The 24719-nt window shown below is 42.9% G+C and overlaps 1 protein-coding gene across 1 annotated transcript in view; it reads right to left on the reverse strand.

The window, feature by feature from the left end:
- Positions 1-9631, reverse strand: part of SMAD3 (SMAD family member 3) — a 79345-nt gene extending 69714 nt beyond the window's left edge. Inside the window, exon 1 of the mRNA XM_052809111.1 lies at positions 9068-9631. Coding sequence (XP_052665071.1) covers positions 9068-9273 — 206 coding nt within the window. The 5' untranslated portion in view covers positions 9274-9631. The remainder of the gene's footprint in view (positions 1-9067) is intronic.
- Positions 9632-24719: the final 15088 nt, after the last annotated feature.

A 24719-nucleotide genomic window follows, 5' to 3' on the forward strand; every position in this document is an offset into this window, starting at 1 on the left:
GCCCATCAGAAAACCCTCAATGAAACATGACCAAGAACTCCTCCGAAAATGAAATGCTTTGCAGAGAAGTATCATTTTCAACAAACTTCCAGCTAAATCCTGCCTGACTTCATGCCAGATTTCCAGCTCAGGGCTGACACGTCCAGTCTTCGTAGGACTGGAGCCCTCAGGTCTTGCAGGCTCTGCTGGGCAGGCTTCAAGTTCTGCAAAGAAGAACCCACAGAAGCCCCAAAAGCCCTGAATTTAAAAGAGAAAACTGGATAATATTCAACCTACAAACACCCGTATCCTCTGTTTTCAGTTCACTGCTTTCTTGTGCTGGTCTGACTCTCCTTTCACTTGCATGTAAATCAGAAGTAAATTTACTGAAATCGGTGTAATTACACAAATGCAAAAAGAGTGGGAAAAGACTCAGACTCCAGCTCCTTATCAGCCTTTCTTTTAGGCAAAGTGTGCTTTTTAAACACTGATATAATTTTTCAGATACTGTTACATGTGTGCTACAAATTAGCTATGCATCTGACTTAAGGGGAACAACAATTTGTTCAACAAATAAGAAGAAAAGGACTTTTCTGTACAGTTCCACATGTATGGAAACCACAGACTTTGTATCCCTATGAAAAAAACCACATCTGGTCTTTCAGAGTATAACAAAATTAAAGGTGCTTGTAGTTGGGTCTTTGTCTTCCCATATAGCAACACTTAAAATCCAGTTGTGGAAGAAAAGGAAATTTGGGGAAAAAAGTGTTCTCTAGCTGTTAAGTAGATAAAGCAACAACAGTTGCACATTCAACACAAAAACAAAGAGGCATTCTCATGTTCCACAGATGCCTTCTACCAAGCCCAGTATTTTTGTGAACTTTAACTGTTCTACATCTGTGAAGAGTAAGAGGATTTCTCTTTTCACATTCAAGCAATGGGAACAGGAAGGACAACGTTCTTCCTCTTTTGTTGTGAAAAAGGAGAGTCAGTATGTGCATCTATCATTCAACCATTGCTGGCTGCAACTTTACCACAAAGGAGGAAATTTCTGCTTTGACTTCCTTTTTTAAAAAGATTGTGTTATGATGAACGTCACCAATTCAAAGACAATCTCCGACCTTTCCTATGACACAATTTGTGAGCAAAAGTTTAATGAAATTTTCAGATTAGATAACTAGAAATTATGAAGTGAGCTAAGGATGGCCCACCTAATACCTTGACCCTGAGACTTTCCTTCCTGAGGACCCCGAAGCCTGGAGAAAGCAAGGGCTACAGGCAGATAGACTGACTCTCCCAACACCTTGTCCCCTGCAATCTTCTCTCTAGGATTCACACACCTCACTTTTCATAAACTGATGCATATTCCTCTGGAGATCAAAAAGCAGATGCTCCTGTTCATGGGGTCGGGCACACAGCCCATCTGTGATGAGTATGCAGGTGCCCTAGGACAAGGTAGGCACACACAGACCCCAGTCACACGACTACCTGAAACATGCAACTTCTTTGCCCTGATAACCTCAGTGCTGAACAGCAAGTGAGCTGTAGAGGTATTTCTAGTGACAAAATTTATCAAGACCACCTATTCACCTTTCCTAGACTTATACAGGTTACATTTCTAACAGGTAGGTTTTACTGGATTTTTAAGCATGTTCTTTCATGAGGCTCACCAACAAGATTTATAATGTCATCATGTCTTCCACAGCAACAGCAGCACCTAATACTTTAAAAATGCAATCAAATTGACTCCTCGTGGAATAGCATGATTCTGAATACCAGCAAGTTGAAGAATCAAACTCACAAGGAACAGCTACCATTTTCTCCCCATGCTTCCTGTGTCCTTTCCCCGTGCTCCTATCCACTGACATCTGCTACTTCAGAAGTGCGCTCTTGATGTAAGCAAGGTCAGTATCAGCAATCATGTGGAGATTCTCCACTGTAGAGAAAGGAATGACGGTTCAATACCTGGAGCAATTGCTGGGGCACACAATCCCACAGATTTTCTGACCTACTTGTTTTGAATAGCCTAAAATCCGTCTGCACCACACTCAGCCTTGTACGGCAGAGAAATCTAAGTTGTCGCTAAATGATCAGATTTGGGTACTCGAAACAGTGTAGCTACAGCAGCTTAGGTTTAATAGGCTTCTTAGTTGACAACAAAGATTTTGTACTCTGGAGCTCACACAATTCCTGGGTGATACTCTAAAAAGTAGGGTGGTGTTATTTCTTACCTGGCTGAGCTCTTTTGAAGATAAGGGTTACCTTTTTTTTTTTTTTTAATAGGGCTCTTATTGCTATGCACAAGTAGTTTATTGCTGCTCACATTTGTGACCTATGCTTCTGAAGGATCAAGCCTTTAATACAGAAAGAAAGAGCTCTGGCTTTTTATTCTCTTTCTACAGAGCCACAGTACCAGTAGCAATCAAACTTTCCTGCTTGCCTAAGGGCAAGTCCCACCATTCTGACAGTGATGGTAAAGAGATGCGTGAGCAAATGAGGATCAGGTCTAAAAGGCTTCAAAACATCTTTAAAAGCAGTATTAACTGCAACAATTGACACATTATTGTCTCTTCAGTTACACAGAAAGTTGTGCTACCAGTGACAAGAGCCCAATTATTAACAACTTCCTTGTCTTTATGTTTGGACTCAAGTCGCATGTAACAAAATGTAATTAGCAAACATTTGCTAAGCTTGGTGGAGTCACCCTACTAGAACTGGAGTGCCTGGACAAGAACCTCTGCCCTGTCTTTATTCCCCTCGCTCCTGTCTGCTCTCTTCACTGCCAATCAACACAATCAGCTCTGGACTGGAAAAAGCTTTTTACATAGCACATCAAGACAGACAAGGACAAAAGTTAATTAGGACTATTCATAAGCCTTACTGGAAGAGAGTGCTGCATCCCATCCCTGAAAATTTAATTGCACTCAATAGAGAAAAGCTAGAAAAATTAATAATAATAAAAAAAAAACAAACAGAAAAAGATAATTTGGGAGTAAAATCTGATTTCAATTTAATTCAAGCACTGTTTGGCCCTATTTATTTCATAAAGTAGTTCATGAAGGATAATGGCATTACTTGCATCTAACAGCATTAGAAGCTCCTAATAAATTAACAAGTGAAAATTAATGGCTGCTCAGTCCATTAAATCTTGTTAGTTTTATTTTTGTTGCAATAATATAGCAATCACAAGTTTATATTATTAAACCAATATTTATTAGAAGAACTCATTTTAATTGGATCCCTGATGTGATAATCCCATACAGTGTGTATTTCTTGGTTTCATCAATTTCTTGCATTTATTTCTCATTATATTTAAATGACTGCAATGTTCAGGGTCTTTTCCTAATACTATAAAAGTTAAGCAACCATTTTAAACATTTTATTTCACAAAGATTCAACACTTACTACACAATATAATGAGAATCTTACAAGTCCTTGCAGAAGCTATTTTAAATATTTCAGTCTCTTCAGAACAGGGAGAAGACAAAAAGGCAGAGATATGACTATCTGAAAACATCTCAACAAATGGTAAAATACATTTTTTCCCCTTAGCTCGTCAATGTTCTATATAAACATTGCTGTGTTGCCTTTCAAGTCAAGAGGAGTTTTACCAGTGGTTTTAATGCAAAATGTTAGCTGGTCTGCACATCTCAGAAAAAAAGATAAATATATATTGACAAAAGGTTTTGAATTGTATTAGCTGCTGACAGAGAGATTACAAATTTGAGAAGACATCTTACTAAGGGCTGGGTCTAATGTGCTATTCCAGCAGCAACTACTTTGAGGGAAGGGGCTGCAACGCTGGACAATGCTTTATCCCCTGACCTCCCTCCTTTCCCCAGTTCCTTCGTTTCTGCCAACATAACTGAATGCATAGTCGCTCCCTAACTGGTTGTATCAACATTATTGCTTTAGCTTAACAGTAGCGTTTTGTTTTTTAAAATGGCATAGTGTGGACTAGAAGTCAACTACACACGCTATTATCCAAGCTAATATAAGAGGCAGTAACTCTGATGCAAGGGTGGGGAAAAGAAGTTGGAGGGGCTGTAGGGAACAGAAACCTCTGTGCCTGGAGGGGGGGGGGGGTGACCTCTGGGGAGATGACAAGGAGGATGATGATACTCATGGACAAATGGGATTGCATGCAGAAAGTACACCTGACTAAAGGCCTGTGTACACTTACCGTATTTTCACCTTTAGACCTGATCTGTGAAGTCACACTAATGCCACAAAAGCTAGTTACAAACAGATTCGTAAAGCGCTGTCTACCCTGCAGCTATCACTGCCACAGCTAAACTAGCTCATGTGGGTACTGCTAGCAGCACAGTTGTGGCAGCACAAAGGTTAGGATAGGGCTGTAAAAACCTGCCCATAAAACTAGGTCAGTACATAGGTTAGTGGACAGAGTTTTGTAGCAGTAAAATTACCGGCAACAGGGAGCTAACAAGTATAATGGCAGCTAGACTGTGTTTGCACACAGGGACTGTACTGTAATCATCTCCAGTGCACCACCGTTACATCAATCTAAAGTGCAGACACCCTTAAACAAGTCTATGCAATATTAAAGCTCCTCACATACAGGGACAGGCCAAATTGAAAACAAGGCAGTTTAAAATTGGCATTTAAAAAAAATATACAAATTTTTGTGTGGACACACAAAACTACGACTGGCCCTTTTCTTATTACTGAAACCAGATGGGCACAAATCTCAAAAGAACATACTTCACGGTCTTGCAGACAGCCTCTGCCACTTACTGTATTTACAGTTTTCATATTTTCCCAGTATCAAGGCAATCCTAAGAACATGGTCAATTCTTGTAAATATGGTGTGGTCAACTACCAACACAAGAGAAGGCATGCTCACACCCAAGACGTTCCTAAAATCACTTATGTATTATCCTGGGTTTTCCCCACTGAAATGCAAATCATTTAAGGAATACCTTGTTCAGCTGCTTTTAAAAAGCAAATGTGCCATGTTTCCATTTCAGTTGGTACATTCTATCCTTATCAGATGAGTTCCACAAGAAATAACACCCACCTCTCTTCAAAACTATTTTCTAAATTAAAAAAAACACCACTTAAAAGAAGGTGTTCCTTACATACAAGAATCCTGACTCCCCTAAAACCACTAGTGATACAAAAAACCCAAACAAATACAGTAATAGGTTCAAAAGAAAAATATGCATATGAAAATATATTACAAAATGTCATGAGATTTATGTCTTAATATGTGTAATACCACTAAAGCTCTTGAAACAAAGCATTTACTATCTCGTCCCATATCAGCAAGACTATACATATACTGCACAGCTTTTAGAAATTACTCAGTGTTCATCACATGTTCCTGGCTTTTGCAGTTCAGACCTCTATATAGGTTAAGAGTTAAACACTCATCACAGTTCAGCCTAACACCCTTTACTTCCAGAGGCAAAATGCTGACGGTTTGTCAGGTGCACAGTACCGTCTCTCTTCAGGTCAGGAATAGTATTAGAAACTCATTGCTCTTCCCCAAAGCATGAAGTCTATGGGGTTCTGCAGGTATGTAGTAATGTCAGCTGTAGACTTTGCTGCCATTAGATTCCAGATTCCATGCTTACTGTATTCTTTGGTCTCAGAAGCAAATAGAGCCATCAAAAATTCAAAAAATCTGACAGCAGCTGGAGTAGACCTAAGCTTGCTCACTGTGCAAAGCAGAGAGGCTGCAAACTCAAACACCTGGCTGTGCTCAGGTATGTGCTAATGGCACACTATCCTCAAGCTTGTCTTAAAAGTGATAAAAATCCCCCTCTTGAAAGCTGGGCTTTCAAGATCAATGCAACGACTACAAAGGATATATTTTAACAGACAAAAGAATGTGTGTTTTCAACTTTATCACCCGATACAGTATGAAAAAATGTCTTACTGTCATGCAGACCCAGACAACTCACTAGGCAGCTCCTGACACCAAAGCCCACCAGCTTAGTGCATAGAGGTTTAAAGGCAGTTCCCTTCTGGAGAAGGATTGGCTTTGGCAGCAGAGCACCAGACAAGGGAGGGACAAAGGTCCTCTAAATGAGCCATTCCATGGAGCATCAGTAGCTGCGGCACAAGAAACAATTGGATGGTCTGAGACTGGTAGGTTTTTCAGCTGGAAACTAATTCCTGCTCCAGCAGAAAAAACAAGAAGGAAAAATCCTGCCAGCAGAGCGTTACACTGAAATCCTTGAAGGTCTCTCCAGCCTTTGCTGTCTGTCACAGGTCCTTCCAACAGAAAATGTGGGGCCTGAGGTGTCTGTCACGTCATCTTACAAATGGAGCACCTGTAAAGTAATACATGCTGAACAAATACACAAGCAAATAAACTATTCATTGTTTAATAATCCATCAGGAGACAGAATGTAGTATGTGTATTTCCAATTTCAAGTAGATAAAAATGACAGCAAGAATAAGTTTGGTATTCTAATTCCTTAGCCCTACAACAAAAATTATTTTTTTTCTTATTCTTTCTTAAAACAATCCCACCTGATCACTACAGGAATTTGCTGTGTAGCCCTTATTCCCATGAGCAATGTTTCTGCAAAGCTCAAGCACTTTTACATCTGAAACTTGCTTCGTCTCATGGATACAACAGCTAATTTTGGACTTACCCTACTCCTGCTGGGCCAGAGTCATCACTGGCATAGCTCCACTGTAATTCAGTCTACTGATGCATTATAGACAATGCACAACATGATCTAATCTTTAATGATGGTTTTTCACCCCTTTCTCCCCCCCAACATACTTATTTGACTCAATAATAAAATTACATATGTGGAATTATTTAAAAAAAAACAAAAAACAAACCACACAACAAACTAAAACCATACTAAGATTGTCTTGCAAATGCTAATTTCAAATGACACAATAATCAGATTCACAGATACATTAGGACAAACAGCACAGTCCAGAAAAGACACAGCTCTTAAAGTCACAAGGCCTGGTTACAGTTCCAGCTCTGACACTGACTTCTAGACAAGCTGTTTCAGATCTCCACACCATCGCCCAATCTCTGATATATAGATACTGACCTCTCAGTATGCTGGTGCAGAGGGTCCAGCACAGACTAACCTAACCATGCTCATTTGGATCTCTGTAATATACATACTAAACAATAATACAAGCACATATGAAGTGTCATGTTTAAAAACTAGTGCCAAGGCATAAGGAGCTACCATTGAAATATGCTGACACTTCCCCCATACCAAGGTTTAAGATATGCAGGATCCAGGCTCTGTGTCATAAGTGAACATGAAATGTTTTAATTTCTGTACAGATTTCCTTTAACAGAGCAAGGTCTAGGAGAAACAGACATTCACTTCTGCACAGTAGGAACAGCCAGGACAATGTCTGGAGGTGATATTTATGACTTGTGATATCTGCTCGTGTTGTTACTGAATTTCAAGCTTTAAAATTATTTTTCTAAATTAAAGCATCGTACTCCAACTCATCTCTTTGCTACCTTTGAATCATAAAATATCAAAACCTTCCTCCCTTATCTAAATCACCTTGTTACTAGTAAAAGAAGTACCAAGAGGCTTCACACTCTGCTCCCCAACAGGTCAGCATCAGCTAGACACAATACCCAGGTCACATCAGCAGGGCTGCTCAAGTAATTTTCTTCTTTTGAAATGGTGTTTCAGGGAAGTGGTTTAAATAGGGTATTATCTATGTGGAAAGCACACTGCTTACCAAGAATTTAAAAATACAGGTTTTAAGGCATTTGTATTGGGTGGTAGCTCTACAGGTTTTGATTTCTGCTTCAACTAGGCGAACCAGAGTAACTCTAACAGGCTGAGAGGTCTATTTGCATTACTGGCCAAAATCTTAGCAAGTCATTCACAACCAAAAAGATAAGGAGACTTTACTTTTCCTTTAAAAAAACACTACAGTTGTTGGGAGAAAATTTTAGGAGTTCCAAATACCCACATTTCTAAGCTACTTGCTTCACTTTTTCATGCAACAGATGCTGCTTTGTATTAGCTACTGCATATTAAATCATTCTGACAACCAAGAAAGCATACATTTGTTTGCGCGCGCGAGAAGCATGAATACACACACACACAGATATCTTCTCACGCAGAAGCATACAATTATGCAGCATTCAAATATTTGGGATGAACTTTGGCCTTTGTTTAAAAAAAAAAAGTACCCTCAAACAACAACCAGTAACAGAACCAGCAGTCATCTGGCTGAGCTCACAGAAATCAACAAATCTTCAGCAATAAAACACCACTTGTGACCAGCTATTTACAAGTTACTTGGAAATTTTTTCTTAGATGGGATACTTATATACACATCCTTTATGATTTATAATGGTCTTATGGATCAATCTTGGAATGGAGGCTAAAAATACAATCTATGTTAATTCAAAAAATGGAAGAAAAAAAAATTAGTTATATTCACCCTCACATGCTTTTTTTGCACTCCAAACAATCCCCTTCAGCTATGCCATTTGCAGTCCCGATTTAAAAAGTAATTTGAAAACATATGCACAGCAGGGCTCTAAATCACCTCTTCAGAGTAATATCTGTCTAGCTAATGTGGAAGAAACCAAGCAACCCAAACAAAACCATTTTCCTGATACATTAATCAAAAGAAAATCTTAATGTAACAGTACCAGAGAACACGCTGAAACTTTTGACAATGAGAGTACCCACAATAACTATAACTGTAATCCAGAGCAGTTCCAACTTTTTTTTTTTTTAAAACTCGGCTGGAGACATATTTCCTCCCCTACATTCCCCTCTTGTTACTAGACAGTAAACCAATTCTGCAGCCAGCTATTTTTTTTTTTTTTAACTCTCTACAGAGCTAGGATAGAGCATGCAGGAGAGGACTAACACCGCACCGAAGTGCAGCGGGGCTGGAAAGCAAAACAAGCCCTCTACCAGGCTGTGCCACAGCATGCCGAGTCCCTCGGGAGAAAGCTGCTACCGAAGGGGCCTCCGAGCACCCCCGTGCCCGCCCCGGAGGGGGGGACCCGCGGCTGCGCCCACCCCGCCGGGGTAACCGAGCAGGGTGCCCCTTGTTTTGTGTGCTCCCCACCACCACCGCCGTGCACCCCCTCTACCTGGGGATGGTGATGCACTTGGTGTTGATGTTCTGCGTGGTGATCGCCTTCTCCAGCTCGTCCAGCTGCCCCGTCTTCTTCAGCTTCTTCACCAGGCTCTTCACCGCCTTCTCGCACCATTTCTCCTCCTGCCCGTTCTGCTCCCCTTTCTTCCAGCCCAGGAGCCGCTTGACGATGGGAGGAGTGAAAGGCAGGATGGAGGACATGCTGGCTCGCCCGGCAGGGCCGGCAGCGCCCCGCCGCTGGCTCCGCGCTCGCCCCGCCGCCCCCCGCGCCGCGCCGCTCCGCGCAGGCCCCGCCGCGCCGCGGGCAGCACAAAGCCCGGGCCCCGGGCGGCGGTGGCCTGGCCCGGCGCCGCGCCGCTTGCCCACCCCGCCGGTGCCTCAGCGCCTCGGGCCCGCGGCACCAAACTTTGCCCGGAGTTCGCCGCCTCTCCTCGGCGGCGGCAGCTCCCTCCTCCCCCTCCTGCCCCGCTCTGTGTGCGCGGAGAGGCGCCCACTCCAGCTCATTCCCAGTCTGTCTCTCATGCAAATTGCCTGCTGGCCGCCCCGGCCCGGCTTCCACCCCCTCCTTCCCTCCCAAACACGCTCACTCACGCCGCCGAGGGAGGGCGGGGAGGCGGCCGGCCCGCCGGGAACTCCGCTCCCTCCCGCCCCCGCCGCCAGCGGCAGCCCCCGCGCTCCCGGCAAAGGCCCCCGCTCCCCGGGCGGGACGGGGCTCTCCCTCTCTCAGCCCCGCTCCAGCGCGGCGTCCCCTCAGTGGCGTCGGGCACCCGCGGCCTTCCCGCCGCGAGCCCCCTCAGAGGGCAAGGCGGGAAGCTCCCCTCAGGGCCGCCGCGGCGGGAAGGAGCGTTTTCAGCCCGCGCCGGGAGACCCGTGGGGGGCTCTGCCCGCCTGAGCCGCGTCCCCTCGGCCTCCCCACAGCGCGGGGACCCACCGAGGCGGCGGCGCCCCGGAGGGAGGCCCACGGTGCGGGTTCGTCTTTCTCGGGGCCGCGGGCTCACGGGGAGGGTCAGCGGCGGCCGTAAAAGCCCGCAAGCCAGCTACGGAGCCGTGCCTGGGAGAAAGCCCACGGCGGGGGAGGCAGCAAAAACAAACACATGGGGACAAAGTCCCCCTCGGTGAGAGTCCTCGGGCAGGGTGGAATGGATGCAGCCCCCGCCACGGCTGTTTCCTCTGTGGAAAGGTGCGTTTCCACAGAGAGATAGCTGAACACAACTTGGGTCAGTTGTGCTCAGACAATCAGCAGGTTTTGTTTCAACCCCTTTAATTTACTATTCCATTCCCTCATCTTTCCACCCCGAGCACCAGGTACCTGAATAATTTTTACCCTGTATCAGGCACAAATGACACCCTGGAGATGTTTACTGCCAGACCTGGTCAGAAATTCTCAGACGGAATATTTTTGTCAGAGGACGATGGTTTGTTCAGATCTAGGTGTTTTGTAGAGATACTTCGGTTTTGGCTGACTCAGGGTGGCATCCAGGTAAATTTCCAGTTTCTCACTTTCCATCACTGGACAGACTGGGCTGTCACACTCCCCAGTCTCTAGCATCGGCCCTTCCATGCCAAAAGGGAGCCCAGGCCCTAAAAAACATGTAAAGACAAACCATAGCTCCTCAGGGCTCCAGTTCTCTGATAAACCACCCCAAAATGGTGCCAAGTGGCAAGCACAGCAGCCTGGCAAGCAGCAAGGAGGCTGGGGGCCACCTGCAGAGTCACCAGGTGCCTCTGCAGAGGCTAGTTCGTGTTTCTGAACTCCAGCTGCTTCACGGCTCCTTTCAACACCTGCCCAGGAACAAGGGTAAAAGTTTCAGGGGACCCAGCTCCCAAATTCTGAGGTTTCGAGCTGAGATATGCTTCCCAGTTTTCTCCATCCTATCAGAAGGGATGATGGTGAGCCAGCCCACATTCTCATGTTCCAGGTTCCAGTGCAACCCAGTGGGGAGACTCCTCGAAAGCCGTCATCCAAAAACTTCCCGTGCCTGCAGATTCCAAGCAGCCAGCCATACAGATTGCCTTGTGGCAAGTTAGGAACCTATGGGTTCAGACAGTGTCTGAGGCTCAGAGGCAACTGGCTTGGCTTTCACAGGGGTTTAAAACAAACGGTGTGTTTTAGTCCAAATTGACAGTACTAAATTTTGAAATATCAATATTGGGTACAAGTCAAATACTCCCTTCTTTTTATTTTTTTTTTTTCTCTCCAGCATTCTTATATTATTCCCCAACATGCATTCCCTGAGTGTCTTGAATTTTGGAGGCTCACCACTAAAATTTTGGAACATTGCCCTGACCCAGTTTTTGGCTGCCTCGGTTGAGATGCGTGAAGTACAGAGATGTGGAACCCCTGTAGATGATCGCAACTTCATTTGAGGAAATGGTTCCTCAATACCTCTAAAACAGTGCAGAAAATTTTTGACACTAATTACACCAGAAGCAGGGTGCCTAAATTACTGACTGTTGCTAGTGCCATTGACTTGCTGCATATTTGTGTTTTCCTGAAAAGACCTAGTTCCTGATAGCTGGTGATTAGTTAAGAATCTGAACTTTCATTTTTAAAAAATCTTTTTTCACAACTTCAGAGAATAACCTGAATACCTAAACCAAGTGAAATGCAGAAGGTGAAGTTAAATACATTTTTAGTGTAGAAATAACTACTTATTACAATTTTAAATGTGGTGAAGTTTAAAGTAATCTTTTTCTATTTCCCTAATTCTTGGTCCAGCACATTTTGCAACTAAAAGCAGCCCAGAAGAAGACTGAGCCTGAAGGACCTGTCTCAGACCTGGCAAGTCAATACTATGGCAGGGTGATCTCAGTGCAGATTTCTGCTGGGGACTGTATCCGTTTCTTTCTAGGTGTTCTGGCTAGAAAATTATGGGGACAGTTCCATACTTTTTTCATCCAGAAAGTTTGTGGTAATATTCAAATCTCATCTCTACACTTAGAAGTCATGATGTGACCTCAGTTCAGCAGGGCTTCCAGAATTTTCTGTACATATTCATGGGCTAATCTTCACTTGGTTACAGTCAAATCACAAGTGATCGGCTGGGTAAATTTGAATAAGGGAAAGGAGGGGAGAGCTGAGTGGTTTGCTCACACTTGAACAGTGATTTAGTGACAAAAGGGTGAATAGAAATTTGCTAAACACTAAACCGAACTGGGTCTCACTTGCTTACAATCTCGTAAATGAGGTGTAAGCAGCTAAATCACTGATCTAAACTCTGGGCCACAGCAGCACTGTGAACACTACTAAAAACAAATAAACATTTGGTTTTGGGATGTAGAATAAATTTTTAAGATTAGGGACATTACATTTTATGGAACAGCTTGTGTGCATGCTAGGGTTACCTGTCAGAATGAACTGTTCTATGAAAATATGACTTTCTGAACCCCTAGACAGTAATCCTTTATTTCAGAGAGTTTTGGACACTCTCATAGTGGAAAAATTGACAGGAAAAGACAGGACCGTCCCAATTTTGCATGGTCTGGATCCTTCGCTGGTTTACAAAATGTCTGACGTCTTGGAAGCCACCTGTAGGCAGGATAATTTGTGATACAATTTTTTCTTTGCTTTTTAAAAGTCATTATCTTTGCTTGTTTGTGGCATAGTACAGGTTTGGAGACTTCACTTATTGCAGTTTGCTCTTACTAAAAAATAAAGATTTATATATAGTCTGCAATAATGTGAGAAAACCATATACTTGGTTCATATACTTGGTTCATATACTTGAAGAAAAAAACCATATCCTTTACAGCTATCTTGCATTTCTTAACCTTTTACTAATACACTAGCACCTTAACAATTACTAAAAAACAATCTCTACATACCTTGTTTATTAGGAGGATCAATTGATGTATAGGAACAGAACTTAAACTTTACTTTCACAAAGTGAAAAATTGGGGTCTGATTCAGGAACAATATAAAATTAGCATGAGAAACAAGAAGGTGGCCTCTGAAGCTCACACATGCTCTTATGTACCTTTATTAGAAATATTTTTAACAGCTTCAGAGATGGAAGAATATCTTCTGTGCTTCACTCTATGTTCCCTTTATATCCTTCAAGGAGTGAGAAGGGAGCAAGGGATTTTCGGGCAGACGTGAAGCTGGTTCCCTGAGCTCCTGCCACTCTCCCCAACATCCCTTGTGAAGGGGCGTGCTGGAACAGGCAGGCTGGAGGAAGCGTGGCCAGAGCACACTGTTCTCTGGCTACACTCAGCTAACAGACAGTTCTTAGGGGAGCCCAGTGCCTGCTGAAACAGCTCCCAGGCTGTCTTAACATGCAATTGTGGCTAGTTTGAAAATCAGGGAGTGGTTGAGAACCAGCTTCTAATGTACTGCCCCCCTCTCTCTTTCACTTACTGACAGAATTATTAAGTATAATTTCCTACGTGGTCATTACCGGTGTGTGGAAGGGAATTTTACAATGGCACTGACCAAGACAGTTGAGAAGCAGGTGGACAGCCTGTGAAGTTCACAGCAGATAGGGATTTACTAGAGCAGCTAAGAGGGCTGTGACGTCCTCAACTTTGTTTGCTCCATGTTACGTAAGTAGCAGGCACACTGAAGGGTGAGATAGGCAGCAGTGAAAATCAGGAGATACATTTTAAATTGGGTTATATTCATACATTAACTTGTAAATAAGGGCTATGACATTTAACTTTGAATCTATGTCACATATAATATGCATAAACAAGGAAAAGTGTGGGAGCTTTCCTTGGTTAAGGTATTTTATATATATATATGTAAAACAGCATTTATATGCAAGCAAACCTATCTTAATCACTCAGAACAAACCTACAGGAAAATAACTTTAGGTGTGAGTCATGAAAAAAGCAAGGTCATTCTAAGTTAATGCCTTCAGAGTTAACTTCAACACTGAAACACAGCTCAGACAAATCCTTTCAGGGTACAGCAATTATTTTTCTCTACATATGAGAAAACTTACACATATACAATAAAAAAGTTGCTTTGTTGAAAATTCATAATACTTAATACACACAAGCTAGTTCACCTGCATGTTCCAAGAGGCTCAATAGTGGGGGAAAAAAAAAAAAAAAAAAAAAAAATCACACAACCACTTCTGACCAAAGATCTAGTTAAGCCAGAATCCTGTCTGGGACCATGGCAGTACCTCTTGCCTAAGGAAAAAATACAAGGCAGCAGCATGTCCAGAGTGATCCTTCTTGTAATATACTCTCCCAATTTTTGGCAGTTATTTGTCTAGGCACTCCTGAACTGAAGTTGGTCTCCCCGGAGAGCCATGGATAGGCCATTTCTACACTCAAGACCTCTCTGCTTCTGACTTAGGTTTACAAGTGGCCTCCACTAGACCCCCATGTCCCATCTGGGACACAGAATAGAGCTACTCTAAAGATGAACTGAAGTTGTCCAATGAAAATAAATTGCCTGTAAGATTCTCTCATTACTTATTTTACAAACTGGACAGTACTTGGTGACCATACGGAAAGAGAAAGGGCAGTGTTGTGGTTAGGGCAGGTGAGTGCTCCCCCTGGGAAACTGGAGCTCTCCCCTCTCTATCACAATGCTCCTGTGTGATACAAGGCAACTTCAGCCAAAACAGTGCGTGTTTATTGTGTGCACCTCACTCTCAGGAGGTCTGGCTGCTCCCCTGGGGTCAGGTCTGCAGCAGGGTACACACAGCTGCAGGGGAAGCTGCTGAAAGATCTGCTTCAATAAAGCGGGACATCCTGGTGGTCAGGGTCCTGAAGGATCTCCTTAAAAACACACATCTAGCAGAGTTTTGAATATGGCAATCCTAATTCTGGTTTTCCCTAGTCATTGAAGGCTTAGCTTTGAAATCCTAATATACCTTATACGAAAACTCTTAACACGGTTTACGTATGTCCAGTAAGTGACAGGAGATGGCAGTCAATAGTATGGAGGATAGTTCTTTGGTTTGTTTTTTCTGTTTCATGAGAGACAATAAAGCATCTTGCTGGGGACACCATGGCATCTTCCCCTGCACAGCTCTCGGAGGACAGGAGAGGTACATGCAGGGACACAAAAGCCTCCTGAGGCTGAGCCCTCTGTTGAACCACAATCACTGGGATAAGGCCTGATCTGATCTTTACAAATGTGTTAACAGCCTGAAATTAATATGCTTTCAATTAACCTGGAGATAAAACTGTCTACTAGTATAGACATCCACTAGGCCGTGCAGATATCCTGACGGTATGGAGTGGAGTATTTTCAACACCCGGGTCTGCGAGGAGGCAGCACCTGCAAACGCTCAGCGCTGCCGAGACTTTGCATACAAGTAGCTGCTGTCAGGCTGTTGCTCAATGCAACTGCTTGCACACATACATACAAACACTTGCCTGTTCCAAGCCTTGCAACCTGAAATTTTATATTTTTTAAAGTATGCCATGCAGTTCAAATAAGATCCAAATTCTCAGTTACAGGGAAGTTTCTCCTTATAAGACATTTTCCTCCTCTGCTTGCTAGAGTGACTGAGGTCCATGTAAAATTACACAGATAGTCTCTTGTGGTACAAAAAGCACCAGTAAAAAAGCTGCAGCCAGAAAAAAGAAAGGAATAGGCCAGGCCCCAAAGCCCCAAACACAGAGGCTCGTTACAGGTAACACAAAAACTCCAGCTCCCAGCCACAAGCATTTTATTTGAGATTCTTTTCCTATGTCCATATATGACTGTCTGTCCCTTCTGAATTCCTTGCTGTGTCTACACCCTTTTCTTTGCCAGGGCACATCTGTTAAGGTCTTCATTTTGGCTTTTGAAGTGGGCATTTTATATCCAGCTGAACTTTAAAAAAGATCCTGAGCAAAAGCTTTTAACAAGTAAATATAAATATATTATTTTTATGAATAGGCCCCTGTTTTCACATGTTCCACTTGCAATGGCCTCTTGTCCACAACTGCTGGCATGTGAAACCCTCTACGGGAAGATTACACTGCTGGAGGAATACACTTTTCCTTGTTGTGCACAAGGGAGATTCTCAAAGAACATTTTAATGAAAAAAATGCACCCATGCTGCAGGGAGAAATCCCACTATTGTGCTGCAGTCTTGGGTAGTAGAAACCACCCTGGCCAACATGCTGGAACTGACACCCCCCCCCCCCCCCCCCCAGCACTATAGGGAGATCCTGATCCAGATTCAACATGTGTGTCTCTGACACCGTCTGCTTGCTCTAACATTTGTGCTAAACCCGGGCAGAGCTTAAGGCTGCTTGTAACATACATCCATGCACACACACACACCAGAGAACAAATGCTTTGGATCTCAGCCCTGCCTCACCAAAGTCAAGTGGGAGTTAACTAATTTCAATTACTATAGAGTTTAGCCAGTAGTTTTTATGTGGTGGCTCCTCTATATTAAAACCAACAGTTAAAGGCTGCTTAATTCTTCATTTTTGAGGTTTACTTAATTAAGAAGTGCCATTACCCTCTTTTTTGTTTTAATTCCTTTAACCTGAATTGCAGTTGAGGCCCCACAAAGGGACTGTCATTCTCATCTGAATCAAGAATCCTCTTTTTGGCAGCAGTAAGGAGTGATGTGGAAATATTTGCCCATTAATAATATGTCAATATTTATACATAGCTTGCTTAGATAAGAAAAACAACTTGAAGATTTAAGGGAGAAGCTCTGTGTGGCCATGCTTTGTGGAACAACTTTTCAAGCTCCATGTAGAATCCCAAGTGTTGATTTTGCCTCCTGACAGTTTAATGTGTAACCCAAGAAAATGCATTCTTCAGGATCAAAAAAACCCCAACAAACCAGCATAAAAAAAAAGGAAAATCAAATCACTACAATCTCCCTGCTCTTCTTTTCTGCTGGGGATTTCGCTACACTTTGAAGACAGCACAGTCCCATTAATATGGGGGTCCTCAAACACAGCTGAACTGGAGAGAGTCCACAAGCTGTGCATGTACACATACAAAAAATTTGGGTTTACTTTTTTCTTTAAGTCTTCTTCTGGGTCCTTACTATTGCAGAAGTGCAGCTTTGCTGTTTCATAAAATTTTCATAAAGCTCAAGTCCTAGTTAACCTAGAGGAACGGCACAGAACAGGAAGAGAATCGCAAATGCTCCCACTCCATGTGTGTGAGAGGAGGGATGTTTACTCCTTATTTGTTCTGGGGGGGGAATAAAGTGCTTTATGTGAGGGCTCTTTGCTAGTGAGGCTGAAATGCTCTCAGGGCCCTGCTAAAGCATTGCCAAGTCTGTCAGGAGAGGGGAAAGCAATCTGGGCAGACTGCCCCAAATTAAAACTAAACCCAAATCAAATTCAGTTTAAGCACACAGTGTAGTACTTGGTATGGAGGCTAAAGGCAGAATGACCAACTCAAGCATTCAAAACTCCTGAGTAAAGACCCTAGCATATCATCAAATAGGCTTGAAATTGTAGCAATTAAAATAATAACGCTGTTTCTTTTTTCCTGCCTTTTTTTTTTTTCATCTCAAAAGGTTCATATTTCCTACCTTGTCTTGGCCCACATAGGAGACGAAATGAAATCAAGGCTGATGTTCTGATGCAATTATATGTTTCCAGGAGCTCAGGGCTTTAAGAAACATCAGCTGTGTGAGGCTTGCAGTAAACTTGTGAGAGGTAGGAACAGTGCAAAAGAAACCAGAGCTGTGGAGAAAATGCAATTAATTATAAATTTACCTCAGATACTGAACAAATTAAGGAAACCTCAAACACTGCTTTATTGTAATACATTGAGATCCTACACTATTTATTCTTTCTTTTAGGATGAGCTAACGAGCAAAATTTGGATCTGTATCAAGATTCCAAACCAAAGCTCAGAGCTGCCTACGTAAGGCTGCTTGTTGGTTTTGATATGAGGTCTGGGGAATTTTTTAATGATAATGCCACATCACTAGTTATAAGGCTTTTTGTAATATATCAAAGAGCAATTTTTTCAATATTGATATTCTCCCCCCCCGCCCCTGCCCTGGAGTTGGGAGAAGAATTGAAAATCACATGCTTCAACACTCAGAGAATCCCTGTAAAGTTAATGGAAGCCAATTTAGGCACCTGAGTACAGCCTTGATAGAGATTTTCAAAGGCACATGTGATTTTTATGACCTTACTATTATTTTTTGCCTTTAGAAATCTCTCTCATAGCTTAACTTCAGATACCTCTTCATGAAAACTCTTCTCTGTTTACTTATTAGCACTTACAGATGTCCTTTATAGATTTACCTATTTTAAAGTCACTGAAACAAATGCTGTGGGTACTGGAGGGGGGAGTGAAAAGTATGGAGGCTAGAGATAATTTCAGTTACCTAACATTTATTTGACTTAGTCACACAGAACTGGATCAGTGCAGCTGATATGGAACGATGATTAAACTAAACCCTGAATCTATATTCCCATGTGACCACCCTCATTATCTCTGCTATCAAGGTTGATCTGACAAGTAACTTCTATTTAGAATCAGCCATACTTCTTTTCCCCGCCTACCCCAAAGGCACCAGAGTTGTTTGCAGCTCCCCACTTAGAGAAAGTAAAATGTAATTTACGCCTACAATGCAAAGAAGGAGCTGGGTAAAAGAGAACTGGCTTCTTTATTTTAGGGGGCCTGATCCAAAACTCATTACAGACAAGAAATCAGGGTTTGTAAAGAGTTTGAAGACCCCTAGGTTAAAAATGACAGAATGCTATAACTCAGCTATTAAATGTCCATTGATTCCTTGCTTTCTGATATACATTCACATGAAAAAAATGCATATGCATTTCAGTATCACTTGTAATATTGCATAAATTGTTATGGCCTAAGCCCAGAACACCTGACCTTTAGTTATGTAGACAAACTGCTGAAAGTAAGAATATTTGTACAACAAAAGGGTACAGAAAATGTCAGTAACAATCACTTCAGGCAGAAAGTTCACTATGCTATATACTTACAGGATATTGAACATGCTGCTAGATAAAGCATACATTTACTAAATGGGCCCATATCTCTGCTCTGGTCTATAGGGGATGACCTCCTGGCTGACCCTTCTTTTAGTGAAGCTGACTCAGTAAAAGAGAAATGGTTAATTTGTCTCCTGTACCATCACTTTTTCTGACCAGTTGTGGTAATGACAAGCCAGAGGTACAAAGGTTCACAGAACTGTTTCCAAAGAGGTGCACTGTTCCTAAAAGAAAGGAAGCCAGGCTAGAAACTAAATTTGCAGTGAAAGGATACAAAGATGGTCTTTTGCAACTCCAATTTCTGGTTTTGGTTTTGCTTGTGTTTTCTGGCTTGTTTTTTAAAAACTTAACTAAGCTTGCTGAGGTGGAGATTAAAGCACATTTGAAATTAGTCAGCTCAATTTTTATTTCTTCTGACAATTCTGAGAGTTGTGAGTTTTCCTCAAACATTATTGAGTTGTAAAGAGGATCTCTTGGGCCTGGAGCCCGGAAGCCTGTGGAGGGTGGCTTTTACACACTGCCCAGTTGTCAATAGTTCCCACTGGCTACTAAAATGGGACCTGGGGAGCAAGGGGAAGGAGGCTATAAGGGTGCTGTGAGCAGGGAAGAAGAAGATCCAATATCAGTGTCTTTTCTTCATCATTGGTTTGTGCTTTTATGGGAGGAGAATCCCAAAAAGTGCCATTACTATTGGGGTTATGAGAGCTCTGTAAGACAGGATGAACACAAAGCTGCTACAGTGCAAGGCAGGATTTGAATGGATTTAGGTAAGCTGAGAATTTGGCCTTTGCTCTGCATTGGGTTGGTACTTGGTAAGCTGAGTGACTGTGCTACGTAGCAATTTGTTTTGATATTCTGGGCCCTTTGTTTTATGAAATATTGGCTTCATTCTATAAAATACCTCTGAGGCAAGAAGGGAAACCAGGCAAGTTGCAAAATAATTCTCTGATCAGCCACTCAAAGCCCCATGAGATCTATTATTCTGACAGCAAATCTCCCCATGATGCGTGCAAACTCAATTCCCACTTTTGCACTGCCATGTCAAAACTTACACCCATCACCCTCTCACAGCCTGCTTCAGACCTTGGCCCATTTTGGTGCTACCTGAGATATGTGAAACAATGTTCTTTCTCCTGCTATTTGAACACAGAGAGGCCTCAAGTAGGGGGAGAAATTTGAAGGCAGCCACCCAGATGTTGCTGCTGCATTGTGGGAGACAGGGCCTTTTGTCTCTGCTGTCACTAAAGCTAGAGAACAATTTATCTGATTTGTGCATGAAGCAACATTATGTGTCTTTCCATTGTGTTCGAACATTTCTCTTGCTTAAAATGTTACACTTAATGGAGCAGTTAGTCCTTAAAGCTACAATGTTTTGTTTTTCTTCAGTGTAATTAAATCTGGAAGACACCAAGTCAACAGTTTGCCAGTATAGAGGATTAGACTTCCTGTTGCTACTTGTATAGCTCAATAGATTATGTGCAGTGCTTTGCACAAATACAGTAAGACCTAAATACCTTACCATCTATTCATCTATATCAGATATAACTCCCTTCTCACCCTAAGTAATTAATATATGTTGCCTGAGTCATTAACGCACCAGAACTGATGAACATTGGGTAGTTAAGAGATAAGCTTAAGGAGTAGAAAGTTGACAGCAAACTGTCTCATTCCCATCTACTCATTCTCACCCCCTCAAAAAAAAAAAAAAAAGAAAAGAAAAGAAAAAAAAGGCAATCAATTGTTCAGATTGCAATGGAGTGAGGATGAAGGCATAAAGCCATTTGAAAGAGAAGAAATGGCATTATGAATAGACTGGAAAAGTTTAAATTCTGAAAAGGGATAAGGTCAGGGCTGAGATGCAGCTGAGTGCTGAGCTACAGGAAGAGTCAGATGTGAGGAGAAAGGGAAGGACAAGGGAAGTCAGGGCCCAACCACGCAGGGCAGGTAGTGAGGCACGGGGAGGGGTAAACGATGCTCTTCCCCACCCAGAGGATGGTGCAAGCCTTGGGCAGGAGTGGAGGAGAAAGGCACCATGCTGGAGGAGAAGACCAAAGTCAACAGAGTGACCTGGTAGCAGTGCTGGTGGAGCAGGGCAGGAGAAGCTTCTCAGGGAAAAAAAATCGAAACAGTGTCTAGATACAAAAGGAAAAGAGATGCTGAGTGAAGAGGCCTTGAGGTTTTTCCAGGGCTAACATGCATACAGGATCTTCACTGGACTGGGGAAAGGGGAAGATGGACTGACAGAAGAGTTGGAAAACAGGAGTTCAACAAAACAGACAGACCAGCCTCAGGGTCCTTGTACGTAAACAGAAAGGTGGGTGGCAGGGCTGAAAAGAAGAGGACACAGAGAGGCAAAGGTGAAGCTGAGGAGGGGTTGAATTTCTTTGCCTTTAAGAGATTTTATAGCAAATGCTATGTTAATTTTCTGTAGTGCCAAAGACAATATAAACCGTAGAGAAAATCAGTTCTGTAGTGGTCGAGGATGTAGAGAAACAGTTGATTGTATATTTAACAGGAAGTCAGGGAGATCAAAGAGTTTTCAAAATGGTTTTGTTTTTAAATGATACCCTGGCTTTATTTTGTTTAAATTGAGCTGGGGGCCTCTCTGAAGAGGATGAAAGGAGAACAAAAATGTGTAACAAACACATTTCCCTTCTTAATAGTCAAGGGAACTTGACATCCTTGTCAAGCAATAGCACCATTATATGTACTGCTGCAAAAAGGAAGCTATTTTATCCTTGGAAGGAGAGAGAGATGTTATCTTCTAGAAAAGAGGTAAAGTTCTGCAGAAATTCAGTGCTGTTAATAGACTGTTATGACAGTGTGCAATTTCACTTCCAGTGAACAATGCATGTCAAAGGCCTGAACGCTACAGCAGTTAACACAGATGAAATAGAAAACAAGCACTGCAGAGCCTACACTCTGGTAACATATCCTTCCAAACATTCTTTTCATTTTAAGAGTTAAATTAGATTTTTACTTTTAGCTATTTTCAGCTCAATGTGAAGGGATGATTTTGCACTAATGGAAATGGCAAAGTCTAGCTTGTAACGAATTAAGATATTCTCTGGAAAGAGAATTCTCTAAAAGATCTTCCATAAAAGGGAACACCTCCTCACACTTCTGGAGCAGGCCCCGGGCCCAAAGTCTGCAAATAAATTAAGTGTATACTTAAATCTGCCTTTGTTCATCAAAACACTGAAACGTCTTTATATTTTTTTCCTGATTTAGAATGGATTTGAGTGAATACTTAAACATGTATTTGTTTTGCAGGACTTTGAACCTAATGTGCAGTCAATGCCATGTTTCAGTTTCATACTCCTAGTATGTGGGCAGCATTATGAAGCTAAAATCTTAACTTCCAGTTAAAACAGGATATTAAAGATTACAAATTAGAGGATACAAGAGGAAGAAGGGGTTCTCCACGGGAGGCACATATGCCCTCCCTGCTTCAGAATGAGGAACAAACAAGAGGCTGTTTCCTATTTCTGCAGCCACAGCTGATGTTAGTATCAGAGTCATGGCAGCCGCTGCCAGAGTTAAGGTGGTGCCAGCTTTTCCATTAGAAACATTATAGACACCATTTAATAACTTGGCCATAAATACTTGCTTCAAGCTGAGACTTGGCATCGAAAATTATCAGTCCTTCAGCAATTCCGAAGACATTTCCCTCCTCCCAAGTCTTGAATATTCCACAAGTATTTTAGTGCAGAATATCTATGGTTTATAAAGTTTTCTTTTGGGTAGGTATTCCAATCATTTCAAAACAACTTCATCTCTCTGAATGAACTGTGACACCATCCTGCTCATCAATGCAAGGGAAAGCTGCACTCTTCAGTTGAAATCTTCAGTGTACAGATCATGACATACAAATCATTTATGGTAGGAATTATGGCCTCTCAGGTAGCTTCTAAATACACCCATATTTGTGTTTTCCCTTTTGCTATGTTGTGCAGCTGAGGGCCTCAGAGTGATCTGTAAGCCCTGTGTGCTCTCTTAGCATCATCTTTACCAACCCAGGCCCAGCTTTTTGTCTCTCTGTTCAGACTATCAACTAAGACCTGTATTTCCACTAATGCACCCAGTTTGTTCTTTTTCTGCTTACCACTTGTGGATGACTTTCCATTTAATGTAACAGTTTTAGGGATGCAGGAGGCACCTACACCTTGATGTCCTTGCCTGCTGGCAGGGCTCTTCATCCCCATCCTCATCCAAATGACACAACTGTTTGGCTACATTGCTGCTGAGGGCAGAGATTGTAGTGGGATGGGGGAATCGTGCTGCAGGACTCTCTCTCCAAGCCATGGTAATGCCTGGGTGGGAGCAATGTGGGTTACCCTTCCTTCCCCATGGTATGCAGTGCTGATGTGAGAGGAGAGAGGCTGTGAAACCCCATCTTCCCTTCTCTAGCCACAGCTGTGGTTGAGTTGATGAGTTTTTGTTCCCTTTTTGGCATATGCTCCTACTTCAGCTTCACCCTAGCTTGTAGGGATAAAGCTCTACTTCAGCTCTGCGCTCTCATCCCATGGTGGCATGAAGAAGTGTTCAGAGGCGGTGAGTCAGGCAGCCCTTTCTCACCCACAGGCAGCTGCCTGTTGGGTTTGTGGTCTCTGCTGGCAAAATGCGAGGAACCTTCATTTCACTAACCTTAACACAAGGCTTCTCCACACAGTGTTCTCCATTTGACTGAGGTTGCCCTCAGTCCGTCCTTTTGTTTTCAAACCCTAAAGCCTCTTTAGTTTTGGGATTCCCCATAGCTTTTGACAGCAGCTGTTGCTGATCACCTGGGGATCACCCACTTTCCTCCTCAAGGCCGGGCCCATGGATGCTTTAGATACAGCCAGCCTCAGATGCAGATGGCGCGTCCAGACCTGGCGAGAGGGCAGAGCATGGGGCAGAGAGCCAGCAGGAGAATTTCCCTGCTGCAGGAAAGAGACAGCTCTGCCTTGTGAGTCAGGGCCATGCACCTGCAGAGCCAAAGCTGTGCTGAAGAGCACCCGTCCCTACCAAAAAGGGCATTTGTTCAAGACAAGTGCTCAGCAAATGTCTTATCTGCCCCACAAACTGGCAAGCAGCAGCTCATTTAGACCATGCCGTGTATCAGCTGCAGGGAGGGGATGTGAAATACAGCAACACTGGAAATCCCACAGAAACAGAGATGCTGAGAAAAACAAAGCCACCCTCAGAATACTTAGGGTTTTTTAAAATTCTCTGAATAAAGGAAATTTTTCTACTCTCAACAGAGAGGGGAAGAAATTACATTGCCTGCAGTAATGCTGCCCTGAAGGAGGAACTAACCTGGTTCACTCTGGTCTAACAGAGAGCAGAAAGTTACTGAGGTGTGAAGGACTCGTGTGCTGCTCACACTGGCTTTTCTGAAACAGGATTCACCAAATCAGCACAGAAAAATGCCTGGCACCCAGATAACCCAAGATAACATAGCCTAACAAGAATGTAGTCTTCAGCCTGATGTTCCTTTGAAGATGTGCAGCATTCACTGATTCATTTGACTTGATTTTAAGGAATAAGAGAGTAGATCGGGCCCCTAAAACACATAGCTGTATATATATGACACCTCTCAGAGGCTCTGAAGTAGTGATCCTTGCTGCCTGCTGCTTTCTTACTCCCTTCTCCCCGCTCTCTCTGGCAAGTGGCTGCCGGGGTGGAATTTCCCCAATCACTACACAGGCAGTTTGGCGGCTGTGCTTACGCCCAGGGCTGCCTGCACGCCTGGGAGATGCTGCAGGCAC

Source organism: Harpia harpyja, chromosome 14 (genome assembly GCF_026419915.1).
Source record: "Harpia harpyja isolate bHarHar1 chromosome 14, bHarHar1 primary haplotype, whole genome shotgun sequence".
NCBI lineage: Eukaryota > Metazoa > Chordata > Aves > Accipitriformes > Accipitridae > Harpia > Harpia harpyja.